Source organism: Hemitrygon akajei, chromosome 27 (genome assembly GCF_048418815.1).
Source record: "Hemitrygon akajei chromosome 27, sHemAka1.3, whole genome shotgun sequence".
Lineage (NCBI taxonomy): Eukaryota > Metazoa > Chordata > Chondrichthyes > Myliobatiformes > Dasyatidae > Hemitrygon > Hemitrygon akajei.
The window spans coordinates 27,483,459-27,496,076 of record NC_133150.1 but is presented as its reverse complement, the minus strand read 5'-3'; the positions used below and the strand labels follow the sequence as shown (position 1 = coordinate 27,496,076).

The window sequence follows — 12,618 nt, the reverse complement described above, 5'->3', positions numbered from 1 at the left end:
AGGAACCTTATCAAGGTTTTGCATAGGGTCACTGAGTCTGTCTTCCAGTAATTGGGAAAGAATTCCAGTTGACATTTCCTGAAATTGAGCCAATGGCTTATTTTCCCTTCCTGATTAGCTCTCTGGAGACCATTCCTGGAATCAGAACATTCAGAGACGAGAAACGGAAAACATAGAATTACTGTACCCACCACTGAATGAAATCAATTACTTACTGGTAACAGTGCCATTGGAGATCAGCGGGCACTCGCTCCACGGAAGTGGAGACTGGAAGGATTTGAAAAAGTAAAATATACTCCAACCGATGATGACATTGTAGTAAAGCCCAACAAAGAAACACACCTGGTAAGAGAACAGAAGGTATTGACTGAGTATCAGACATAGCAGAAAGCAATAAGGCAGGATCAAATCCCCAACCAAATAACAGTGCTGCCTGACCACAGTGTAGGATTCTCAATCTTACCGAAACTCTCACTTTGCATATACGTAATGAGGATTTCCTTGGGAAGAAGGCTCTCCAATCATATCACTTATGTAGGAAAGCAAAGAATAAACTACCATTTCCTACATCATTCCTACAGAATGCAGATTAGCAATGTACCAAGCAGTGCAGAATTGAGGAGCTGTGTAGTGACAAGACAGAACATGGACTATCACAGCCTCATGACAAACATTAATGACTTATGATATATATTAATTGAAATAATTATATTACCCGGAGGAGGGATTTGACAGTAAAGTATCCAAGCTTGCTGATGATATGAAAACAAATGGGAGGGTATGTTGTAATGAGAATTTTAGCCTGTAGCAGGATGTGGATTGGTTGAGTAGGTGGCTGAGAACTTGATAGGTTGAGTTAAATGTGGGGTCAAGCACTTCAGTAAGAGGAATCTAATGGCGGACTATTACCTAATTGGTGAAAAATTGCAGATGAGTGAAGTACGGAGAGATCATGGTGTAGGTATGCACAAATTGCAAAATGTTAGCAGGCAGTCCTGCAAGTGGTCAGGAAGTCAATGACACCTTGATATTTTTATTCCTCGAAATTCCTATCACCAGTGACTGAAGGAATTAGATCTATCTTCTTCAGAGTTTTGGAGAATAAGCGGTGATCTTATTGACACAGACAGATCTTTAGGGGGTGTGACAGGGTAGCTGATGATTCCACTAGTGGCTGAATGTCCAGCAAGGGGTCAGAGTGGTTGCATAGCAGTTAGCATTACACTTTACAGCACCAGCTGCAAGATACACGCAATGCTGGAGGAACACAGCAGATGGGGCAGCGTTGATGGAAATGAACGAACAGTCGACATTTCGGGCTGAGACACTTCAGCAGGACTGGAAAGGAACGGGGAAGACACCAGAATAAAAAGCAGGAGAGGAGGATAGTTAGATAGCTAGAAGATGATGGGGGAAGCCAGGTGGGTAGGAAAAGTAAAGGGCTGGAGTGGAAGGAATCTGATAGAAGAGTGGACCACAGGAGAAAGGAAATGAGGAGGGGACCTGGGGGGAGGTGATAAGCAGGTGAGAAGAGGTAAGAGGCCAGTGTGGGGAATAGATGAAGCCGAGAGGGGGAGGGAAATTTTTTTCAAGTCATCAGGTTGGAAACTACCCAGTTGGAATACAAGGTGTTGCTCCTCCACCCAGCTGTAAGATTAGGGCTCAGTTCTTGCTGCAGTCTGTAAGGAGTTTGAATGCTCTCCTCGTGATTGTCTGGGATTCCTTCAGACGTTCCAGGCTCCTCCCACATTCCAAAGATGTACAAGTTAGGGTTAGTAAGTTGTGTGCATGCTATGTTGATGCTGGAAACATGGTGACACTTGCAGGCTGCCCCCAGCTCATCTTGGACACAAATGATGAATTTCACTGTGTTTCAATGTTTCAATGTACGTGTGATAAATAAAGCTAATCTTTAATATTCTTCAGGGTTAGCAAGTGGCCATTAAAAACTGCATAGGAAATTCTCAAAGATGAGGAAAAATTCTTGTAATTCTCTACCCTAGAAGGTTGTGACTGCACAATCATTGGGAACATGTAAAGAGAGAACAGATAATTCTTGAAAGATCAGGGAACTGAAGGCTAAGCGGAATGGTACAGAAGAGGACATGAGGACAGGGAAAAATCTGCCCTGTTCATACTGAATGGCTGGGCAGGTCCAAGGGACCTAGTGATCTGTTCTTACTCATTTTTTTTTCTTGTACTATGATGTCATAATGTACTCTTATACTCTAATTAATTAATTTCAAGCAAACAAAAATTGACTGGGAGGTGAGGTTGACAGGAGAAGAAGAGTGGTGGTGGGGGGAGTCTGGTTGTGAAGTGCTCTGAAGCAAGAATGAGCAGACAAAAGATTGAGGAGAGGGAAGGACTGGAGGAATGGACTTGGGGAATGGGGTGAATGGGAATGGTCTGCTAAGTTTGGGATGGGGGTTGGCAGTGGTATTAGACTAACCTTGAATAGGGCAATGGGGAAAGGGTTCCAGGAACAGGATTACAGGAAGACAGACTGAGGATATCTGTTTAGAACAGTTGTAACCAAGCACCCTTTATAAACATACCATAATAAAACTTCTGTATTGCATTGAAACTCTTTAATAACATAATCTTGGTTAGATTATTTTACTAGCAATGGAAAAAAAAACAACCCTTGTAAAAAAAGGTTCCCCTTTAACTAAACAGATGTTATCTAAACAAACTAAAATACTGAATAATATTAACTCACTGCCTACATAACGCTGCAAAATTAAGAATAGCTAGGATTATGTTAACAGTAAGAGGTGTCCTTAAATTCATCACTGAAAAGGATTATTGAGATGCAGTAAATAGTCTTAACCTTGAGTGGAATTAATCTATTCCTGAAGGAGAGGGAAGGATATTTTATGAAAATCAGGAGCAGAGAGATTTGATGTACAAGTCCAAGGACCACTGAAGGTTATAGCAGAGGTAGAGGAAACAAATAAGAAGATATGTAGATGAGATTCTCACATTCCTTAGCTGTGAGATTCTCACTTTCATTAACTGGAGCACAGAACAGAAGAAAACCATACATAATTTTGGTTAGGCGACAGCTGGAGTATTGTGTAAAGTTCTGTCACCAGGATGTTGCCTGAAATAAAGTTTTTCTGCAATGAGGAGGTCAGGATAAGTTGAGCTTGTTTACCACGGAGCAGAGGAGGCTAAGGAGGGATATGTATCAGTATAAGAGAGTAGGGTGAGTAGTAAGAAGCTTTTCTCTATAATAAAATCAGAAAGCATAGGTTAAAGATGATATTGAGGAAATTTAGAGGAGGTGTGAAGGAAGTATTTTTCCTCCAGAAGATGGGTAGAATCTAAAGCACATTGACTGAGAGGCTGGTAGAAGCAGTGATCTGTATCTGAGAACATTTGGAGGAGCACTTAAGGTTCCAAAGCATACAAAGCTATGGGTCAAATGATGGAAAATAGAATTGACATAAATGGATAAATGATATTTGTTATGAAGGGCTAAAGGGTATGTTTCTATGCTGGATGACTCCATGATTCTATGATGGAGGGAAAGAAAGTGGGATGAGGGGATGAGGGGTAAATTCTGAGTTGTGTGGTTTTAATATAGCGCTTTTGGGAACAAAATACCTCTGAGAAAATGTTGGTTACCCTCTTCTCTTCCCTCTTAGCTGGTTTTGGGAGAGGGTGAGTAACAATCAGGTTTCAAATTCTTAAAAACTTACACATTTCACTCAGTCCATTTCATCTGGTTCTGAGTTAAAATTCAAACTGTTCCACTCATAAAAAGAAACAGAAAACGTCAAATTCAAGTGGCTTGAGAACAATGGAAGCAGACAAGCCAATTGTCTTTGTCCTTGCCATGAGGTCGAAGAAATGGAGGCTGCCATTTTGTGAAGCTGCTCTACATCCTCCATTTCGTGAATTGGAGTTGCTTGGCTTTCAGTATTTTAAAGTAGCCACAATGATGCTACAGGTAGACTAGAGATAATTTCCAAATAAGAAATTATTTGTGAGGTGTTCTGTGGTTGGATATAACATGCAGGTTTATAAATATTGAGGTCTGTGTCTGCCCTGAGTGATTCAAGCTATTTACTGACTAAGAACAGAGGCCCATAAATAACCAGCTGTCACTTACGGAAGTAGGGCAATAAAAGGATGCTGGCTTGGACCTGAGCCCGTAAGAAGATGTTATTGGTCAGTCAGATGACTCATAGCAAATAACACTAAAAGGCAACATTTGAACTGGTAAGGAATGAATATAAAAGCAGAGGTTTTCGGATACAAGATAGCGATGAATTCAATCAGAGATTCACCATCGCAAGGAAGAACCGCATGCTAGGGGCTAGGAGAAGAAGGATCGATTGTCTAGCCAACAGATATTCCCCATTTCAGTGTTATACATTGGAAGAGTGATCTGAGTGAGTATTGGAACAAAGAGAACGGTAGAATTCATGTTCTAAGTTGTTGGCCCGGGGTGAACACAGTTACGTCGTTGTTCATGCAGAGACAATAAAGTGCGAGCTTTGACTAATTAAGAGTTGTGTAGTGAGTTTCTTAACCTAGTTCTGTCGATGATTGGTCAACATCGTGCAAGCAATTCTAAACAGTTCCTTCAGTTGTAAGCCACTTAACTCAGCTATGGTACTCACAATGCAACTTGCAAATCCAATGCCTCCCAGCCTGGGGCAAATATAATTCCAGACACCAATACTTCCCCTCCTTATTCTCTGGCCCACTGCAAGCTCCAGGAAAAACAGAGGAATCCCAATGATAAGAAGCAGAATGAAGTATGGAACAAGATAAGCACCTGCAAGTTAGACAAATATTGAAAACATGAATTAGAATATATTTAAACTGGTTGACACTGTGTTTTAACAGTTGGGTGAAATGTTCCCGGATCAATGGGAGTCTGTGAATTCTCTGATCCTTGTAATCTATTCTCGGCCTGAAGGGCGGGTGCAGAGGCGGTTTAGTTATTACTGCCTCCAGAATTTCTTCCTTACATCTGTGGCCAACTTCGTGTTACAGGAACTGAAAACATTGACTCAAGGTGGCTCATGTCAAACACCCACTTCTTTATCCTAATAGAAGCAGGCATTTGATGGCAGCAGACATAATATTAAGTTCCCATGCAATGCACTGTTTTTCGGTGGAGGCTTTCTATAATTGACACTTATCACAGCACATTAAGAATCGAGCCCCCTTTGCTCCTAATTATGTCTAAAATGTCTTTCAGTTTCTCAATGCTTGCATCAATTCTTGTATCTGCCTGCAATCCGTAACCTTTACGAAACTTAACCTCCCTCCTTAACTCCTGGCACTACTCTCAATATTATTTTAATTATTCACCTTTTGCACTCTACTTATTTTGGTAACATTTTAATTTTATATCTTGCACTGTATCACTGCCACAAAACAACAAAATTTATAACATATATCACTGATAAAAACCTGATTCAGATTCTCTCCAAAACTCTTTTAAACACTTACCAATCAAGAACTTATTGATCTCTGCTTGAAATACACCCAATGACTTGGCCTCTATAAACCCTCTGTGGTAATACAGCTGACAGATTTACCACCCTCTGTCTGAAGAAGTTCCTCCTCATCTCAGTTTTAAAGGCATTTCCCTTTATTTAGAAGCTGTGCCTTCAGATCCTAGATGAATGGAAACATCCTCTCCACATTCACTCTATTCAATTCTTTCAGGATTCAATGGGTTTCAATGAATTCCCCCCTTATCCTTTGGAACTCTATCCAGTACAACCCCAGAGGCTTCAAACAATCCTCAATATGTTAAGCCTTATTTTTTGTGAACCCCTCCGGACCCTCTCCAGGGCCAGCACATCCTTCCTTAGATACAAAGTCCAAAATTGCTCACAATATTTCAAGTATGGTCTTACCAATGCCTTATGCATCCTTGACAGTGGATCCTTGCTTTTATATTCTTGTCCTCTTGAAACAATTGATAAATTGCATTTGCTTTCTTTACTACTAATTCAAAACTGCAAGTTAATCTTGAAGGAATCCTGAACTAGAACTCCAAGTCCTTTAGCACATGTTTTCTGAATTTTTGTCCCAATCATTTATACCTTAACACGAACTCAATACCTCCTTCCTCATCTTCATATCATTCTTCTGACTCAGAAATACAATAGTGACTCTTGCCCTGATTTTGCTCCTTTTTCAACCCTAATTCAACTGCCTTAACCCTGCTCCTTCCAGCACACACTCCCCCAAAGCCTTGCTTCCTAACCTGACCTCTCCCTTCATTTTTAGATTGATTTCCCAACTCTTTCTGCACAAACCCCGAAGGGTAACCATGTGATTTGAAGGATTACATCATGTCACCATGGAAAAGTGATTGGAAACATTTATTGGAAGCCAGTCAACTCATCTCAGCTCAATGCCAATCCACATCACAATTTCAGTCTGACCCCCAGGACCAGTATCTTGAAACTGTGAAAAGATGTCTGGATAATGTCATTAATCTCAGTTTAATTTCCACCCTAGACAGGATCATGAATTAGCAGTCAATGACCACACGGCACTGCTGAGAGTCACAGACTCGTGTCTCTAGGGCTTGTTAGGAAATATTGCGATGAAGCAGAAATCCAACCCTCCAGGTTGAATGCACAATGACTTTCAGTGACTTTGCTTAATTAACACAAACAATTACAAATCAGTCAAGGAACTGAGGCCTGATTTATAGACAGCCTTTCCAAGGGAAATAAAGAGATATTTGGGTATGTGACTAAATGCTCTGGAACACTTATGGAGAGATAGTAAGTAGGAGAGGGGCAGAGAGGTAGAGGGGGAGTTTAGGAGGAGTCAGGATGTGATGGAGCTCCCAAACTGAAGCTGCATTTATTTGTTACTTAACTTCTAGTCAAAGTAACATCAACGAAGGAGCAAATTAAAATCAGGAAAACACAAATAGCAGCCATAGGTGGAGTTAGTTGAGCTGCTGTCCTGTGGCTTCATGGCTTTAATTCTGACCTTTGGTGCTGCCTGTGTGGAGTTTGCTTGTTCTACCTGTAATCACATAGGGTTTTCCCCAGGTGCTCTGGTTCCCTCCCATATCCCACAGCCATGCTGGGTGGTAGTTTTAAATTGTCCCTACTACGCCGGTGAGAGATAGAATCCGGAAATGCAGGAAAATTAAAAAGGGGATATTCTTAAAGAGGAATGCAGGATTAGTGCAAGTGAATTAGAAACATAGAAACAGAAAACCTACAGCACAATACAGGCCCTTCGGCCCACAATGCTGTGCCAAACACTTACTTACTTTAGAAATTACCTAGTGTTACCCATAGCCCTCTATTTTTCTAGGCTCCATGTACCTACCCAAGAATCTCTTAAAGACCCTACTGTATTTGTCTCCGCTAGCGTCGCCGGCAGCCCATACCATGCACTCACCACTCTCTGCCTAAAAAAAGTTAACCCTGACATCACCTCTGTACCTTCTTCCAAGCACCTTAAAACTGTGCCGTCTCATGCTAGCCATTTCAGCCCTGGGAAAAAGCCTCTGACTATCCACACGATCAATACCTCTCATCATCTTATACACCTCTATCAGGTCACCTCTCATCCTCCGTCGCTCCAAGGATAAAAGGCCGAGTTCACTCAACCTATTCTCATAAGGCATGCACCCCCAATCCAGGCAACATCCTTGTAAATCTCCTCTGCACCCATTCTATAGCTTCCACATCCTTCCTGTAGTGAGGGTAAAGTGGGGTCTGACTAGGGTCCTATATAGCTGTAACATTACCTCTCAGCTCTTGAACTTAATCCCATGGCTGATGAAGGCCATTGCACCGTATTGCCTTCTTAACCACACAGTCAACCTGCACAGCAGCTTTGAGTGTCCTATGGACTCGGACCGCAAGATCCCTCTGATCCTCCACGTGGCCAAGAATCTTACCATGAATTCTTGAATGTCTGTATGAACTGGGCCTGTTTCTGAGCTACATCCAGGATTGGAGACACCACTGTGATCTCAGAGGTGGTCGGGAGAACTGGAGAAGGTTCCCAAGGTGAGGCCAAGGAAAGTTTTGAAAACAAGGGTTAGTATTTTAAAAACATGTTCCAAAATCAGGCTGATGACCACACAATTTTTGGTTGAAATCAGGATGCAAGTGGCAGAGATTTGGATCTCAAATGTTAGATGGGAGACCATCAGTTGGCCATAACTAGATGTTTTAAGTGTATGGATAAGAGTTTGTGCAATTGTAGAACTGATCCAGGGACAGAGATCAGTAACATTAGAAGAAAGAATTAGACAACATGGATAGCTGAGCAGGCTTGTAATTGAAAACTTGTCATGGAATAGAGAATAACTGTGGAGCTGGGAACACTCTATTGCAGCCTTTGAAAGATGCCAGCGAAGGGGTAAATGGATAGGAAGTGTAACATGTAGAAAAATGTCCTAAGGGGATATTAAGAAAGCCGCTGGCTGATAAATAGAGACAACAAACACAAGCTGGAATGAAGGCGGAGAAACAGTGTCTAACAGGGCATGGTGCAGGATATTCTACTGAAGTTGAAATCTGGGACATTTTCTGTACGATGATTCCCAGGTGATCGTCTCAGCTGTAAATACATTTTGAAAATATAACAAATGCCGGGGGCCTTTTTGGATCATTTCCCGCACCCTCCTGTGACTCATGATGTATGACTTAATTTATTCAAGGATTCAGCCGACTTGTGTCAGTGAGAGGAAAGCGTTCGCCATCTGATCCGACCCCAGGTGGTCCTCACAGCTCCAAGTTCAGCAACGGACTGCACAAAGGGTGGCAATCCTCAGTAGTCTAAATATAACCCCTGAAACTGCTGTGCTCCCACCATGACCAGTGGCAGATCTGTCCTACCAGCAGTACATCATTCACTGATACACTAGTTGCGTCTAGCAGGCTACCTCCACTGTAATAACAGACGGTCAAACACAGTCAGCCACAGACCTGCAACCGATAGTACTTAGAGTTCCAGAGTCACAGAGAAGTACCAGCACAGGAACAGGCCCTTCAGCCCATCCAGTCCATACTGAAACCTTTTAGACTTCCTCTAGCATCCGACTGTGGCAGATCTGTACCCAACCGATCTTATTTTATTAAAGCCAGAATTATACAATGAAGGTCATGTTCCCCAAATGTGCATCCAGATGGTATCCACTTGTACTGTAACATGAGAGGTCTTCACTCAATAATACATACTGTAGCTCAATTGTATTCCATTATAGAACTGTAGGCATCATTATTGTGTCCTCATGTTATAACACCACAGCCCTTACCCACCAAGGTTCTTTAAGGTTACATATTGAGATGAGGAGCCAATTGCCATCTTTCCGAACTGCAAATTTGTATAATTTTGAGTAATAAAGGATTAAAGCAGTGGTCCCCAACCACCAGGCCGCGGACCAATACCGGGCCGCAAAGCATGTGCTACAGGACCGCGAGGAAACAATATGATTTGGCAAAATGAAAAGATATGAGTCAGCTGCACCTTTCCTCATTCCTTGTCACACCCACATATACGACAAGAAGAGGTTGGCCAAACTAGAGATGCTTTCTCTGGAGCTGGGGAGGTTGAGGGGGAGACCGGTTCGAAGTTTATAAAGTGACGAGAGACATAGAGTAGAGAGCCATTCATTTTTCTCCCCCAAACGTCAAAACGTCCAGCACTAAAGGGCATGCGATTAAGGTGAGAGAGAGAAATTACGAAAGAGATATGCAGGGTGGTGCATACCTCTTTTCACACAGGGAGTAGTGGGTGCAGAAATGCACTGCCGAGGATGATGGTAGATACGACTGAGGATTTTAAGATGCTCTTAGATAGATAGGCATGCAGATATGCCAAGAGTGGAGCGATATGGACAATGAGCAGGCAGAAGGCAATTAGTTTGGAACAACACCATGGGCCGAAGAGCCTATTCCTCTGCCATGTTCCACATACCAAACCTCTGCACTGAATCCTTGTGCCATAAATTTACAAATCTAAACACGTTTGCATGGTATTTCAGTGCTATGCAGTAACAGACATCCACCAGCTCTGGCTGTTATGCATTTCAAGTTACTCCCTCCACCGTACTCAATTTGTTCAATATTCTGGAAGTCCTAAACCAATGGCAATATGAACCAGTCTCCATCTCATGGACTAGCATGGCTCACTGTTACTTTGTTACCAAGAAGGACCAATGAATGTGGAATTCACAGAAATGCCCAGATTCAAGGGATGAATTTTGAAACAGTTAAAATCCATATCTCTAGCAAATAAGCAAGCATCATGCATGAGTCAAACTTCTGCTGGTATCTCAAGTCAGATGCTTGAATCACCAGAGATCTAGTTTCCCAGGAGATAAACAAGGTACTGCAGATGCTGAAATATGGAGCAAATGATAAATGCCAAAAGAACTCAGTGGATGAAGCAGCTTCTATGGAGGAAAAAGGGATGAGTCAACATTTCAGATTGAGGGCTTCCATCACATGCTGCTTCATCTGCTGAGTTTTTCCAGAAGTTCAGTTTTTGCAATTAACTGTCTGGATTTGGAAATGATAACAATCTGACGGACAGGTACAAAAATTAATTAAAGATTATCATGAATCAGCTTTAGCTCAAATGATGCCTGAATACAAACAGTTGGAATGACATAGTTATATAAATTCATCAAGTCAAATTTACAATCCATTGAGAGTACTTCCATCAGCTTTGGGCATAGCATCTCAGAGTAGGTGTAGTAATGGTTTGCGAGTGGTGGATAGGACAATGGTGGGAGATAGTTACAAAGCAGTTTCATCAGACTAGGTCCTAACTGAATAATAAGGCAGGTTGGGCATGAGATGTTTGCATGTCTATATGCCTTCAAGTTTATAAGGTTATGCCATGATGTAATTGAACTCTGATATTAATGATCCCAAGTCTGGCTGCAAAAGGAGGAGGGTCGGCCATGGGGCTAGCAACCCCACCTCGTAAAAACCCAGAGCTACAGAAACCCCAACAGAACCTAATGGACAGAGGACTCTGGCAAGCTACTGTCTGCAGCCTATGCCGCAGAAGTGGCAGTGAGGTTAAATAAGTAATGATGTAATTGGGGTATTTAAGGTAATTAAAAGATGGAAGCAGACCATTTCTTCAGGTGGGAGACTTCAACTGTTGTGATAGTTGATGTGTTGGCCACACCCAAATGGGAGGAGTTCACATACTGTACCAGCAGAGTTATCAATAAATTTGAGTTGGATATCCTGCCTGCTGCCGTGCTGGTGTGTGCTCCCTGCCCCATCCCTCATTATCAAACTCAACACCAACAAACAGACATGATACTAAAACGAGAGTTAGATTGATCAGGGATGGTGCCATATGTCAGGAAACAGTCTCTCAGTCAACAGAAACTCTGTCCCTCCCCTCTTGCAGATTGCTACATTCCGACAATCTTTCTTCCTTCTCAGTCGAGGCTTGATGTACATCCTTTGCCTCCACAGATGCTGCTTGGGTTGTTCCAGAATTTTGTTTTGTGCTCTAGATTCCAGTATTTGCAGATTTTTTTTTTGTCTTCAATCCACAAACTTTGGAATTCTGGAACTATTTCCTCTCTCAATCAAATGGAAGTATTAAAAAAAAACTGAGACTAACCAAGTGTTATCACATAAGGAATGTGGAACCTATGTGGGAAATGGATTTAAGCCATTATAATCCAAATAAATTTGGGAGGCTAAATGGCTCAATATTGCTGCAGTGTTTCTGTGCAGGAGGGTACATAATTAAGAATCAAAACAGATCAGGGATACTATGTAAGAAAGTGTCCAGGAGAGGAGTTAGACCCTCATGCTAAATCATAAGTGGAGAGATGAGTTTAATGTCATTAGACAGTTATGATGAGCTCATCATCCAAAGAGAGGAGGGAGATAGAGCCAAATGGCTTTCTCACCCAACCCTGCTGGCTTCTATGGTATTTGTTTATTATGATTATTATTATTATCATGACATGTACCAAGATACAGTGAAAAGCTTGTCTTGTATGTCATTTATACAGATCAAATCATTGCACAGTGCAGTAAAACAGCAACAATGCAGATCTAAGTGTAAAAGTGAGAAGTGCAGTGCAGGTAAACAATAAAGTGAAAGATGATAATGGTGTGGATTACAAGGCCAAGAGTCTATCTTAACGTACAAGAGATGCAGCCAAGGGTCTGGAAATAGTTGCTAGACTAAATGAAACTGAGAGGATGACTATGAATACAAGAAAGAGATGCTCTGACTGACATCCTCTGGATTCCATACTTGAAGGAGATACAGACTGAACAGCAAGTTAGTGCCCAAGGACTGTCATTAGATTAATTAGTTTATGAAGATCAGACATGCAGCTTGATATTTGCCAGTAATAGATGAAAACTCATGCCTCAGTCTCCGAGTTTACTGATACACTTACCTGCAGTCCCTGGACGTGTGAATGAGATGTGCTCTATTGGTTATGTTGGATCAGACTGGGCTGAGGGAGGATATAGCCCTGAAAACATATCAGAAAATACTAAATGGGTCTGAAGGAGAGTCTTGTCCTCGCATTCTCATTCTCTCTCTCTCTCTCTCTCTCTCTCTCTCTCTCTCTCTCTCTCTCTCTCTCTCTCTCTCTCTCTCTCTCTC

At 41.8% G+C, this 12,618-nt stretch overlaps 1 protein-coding gene across 4 annotated transcripts in view; it reads right to left on the bottom strand.

The window, feature by feature from the left end:
- The window catches only part of slc6a17 (solute carrier family 6 member 17), a 70,761-nt gene that overhangs the window by 31,666 nt on the left and 26,477 nt on the right, over window positions 1–12,618 (bottom strand). For all 4 annotated transcript variants that reach the window (XM_073030514.1, XM_073030512.1, XM_073030515.1 and 1 more), the window contains 2 exons: window positions 4,635–4,792; window positions 216–342 (listed from right to left, as the gene is read on the bottom strand). In XM_073030514.1, the coding sequence (XP_072886615.1) occupies window positions 216–342; window positions 4,635–4,792 (285 nt within the window). The remainder of the gene's footprint in view (window positions 1–215; window positions 343–4,634; window positions 4,793–12,618) is intronic.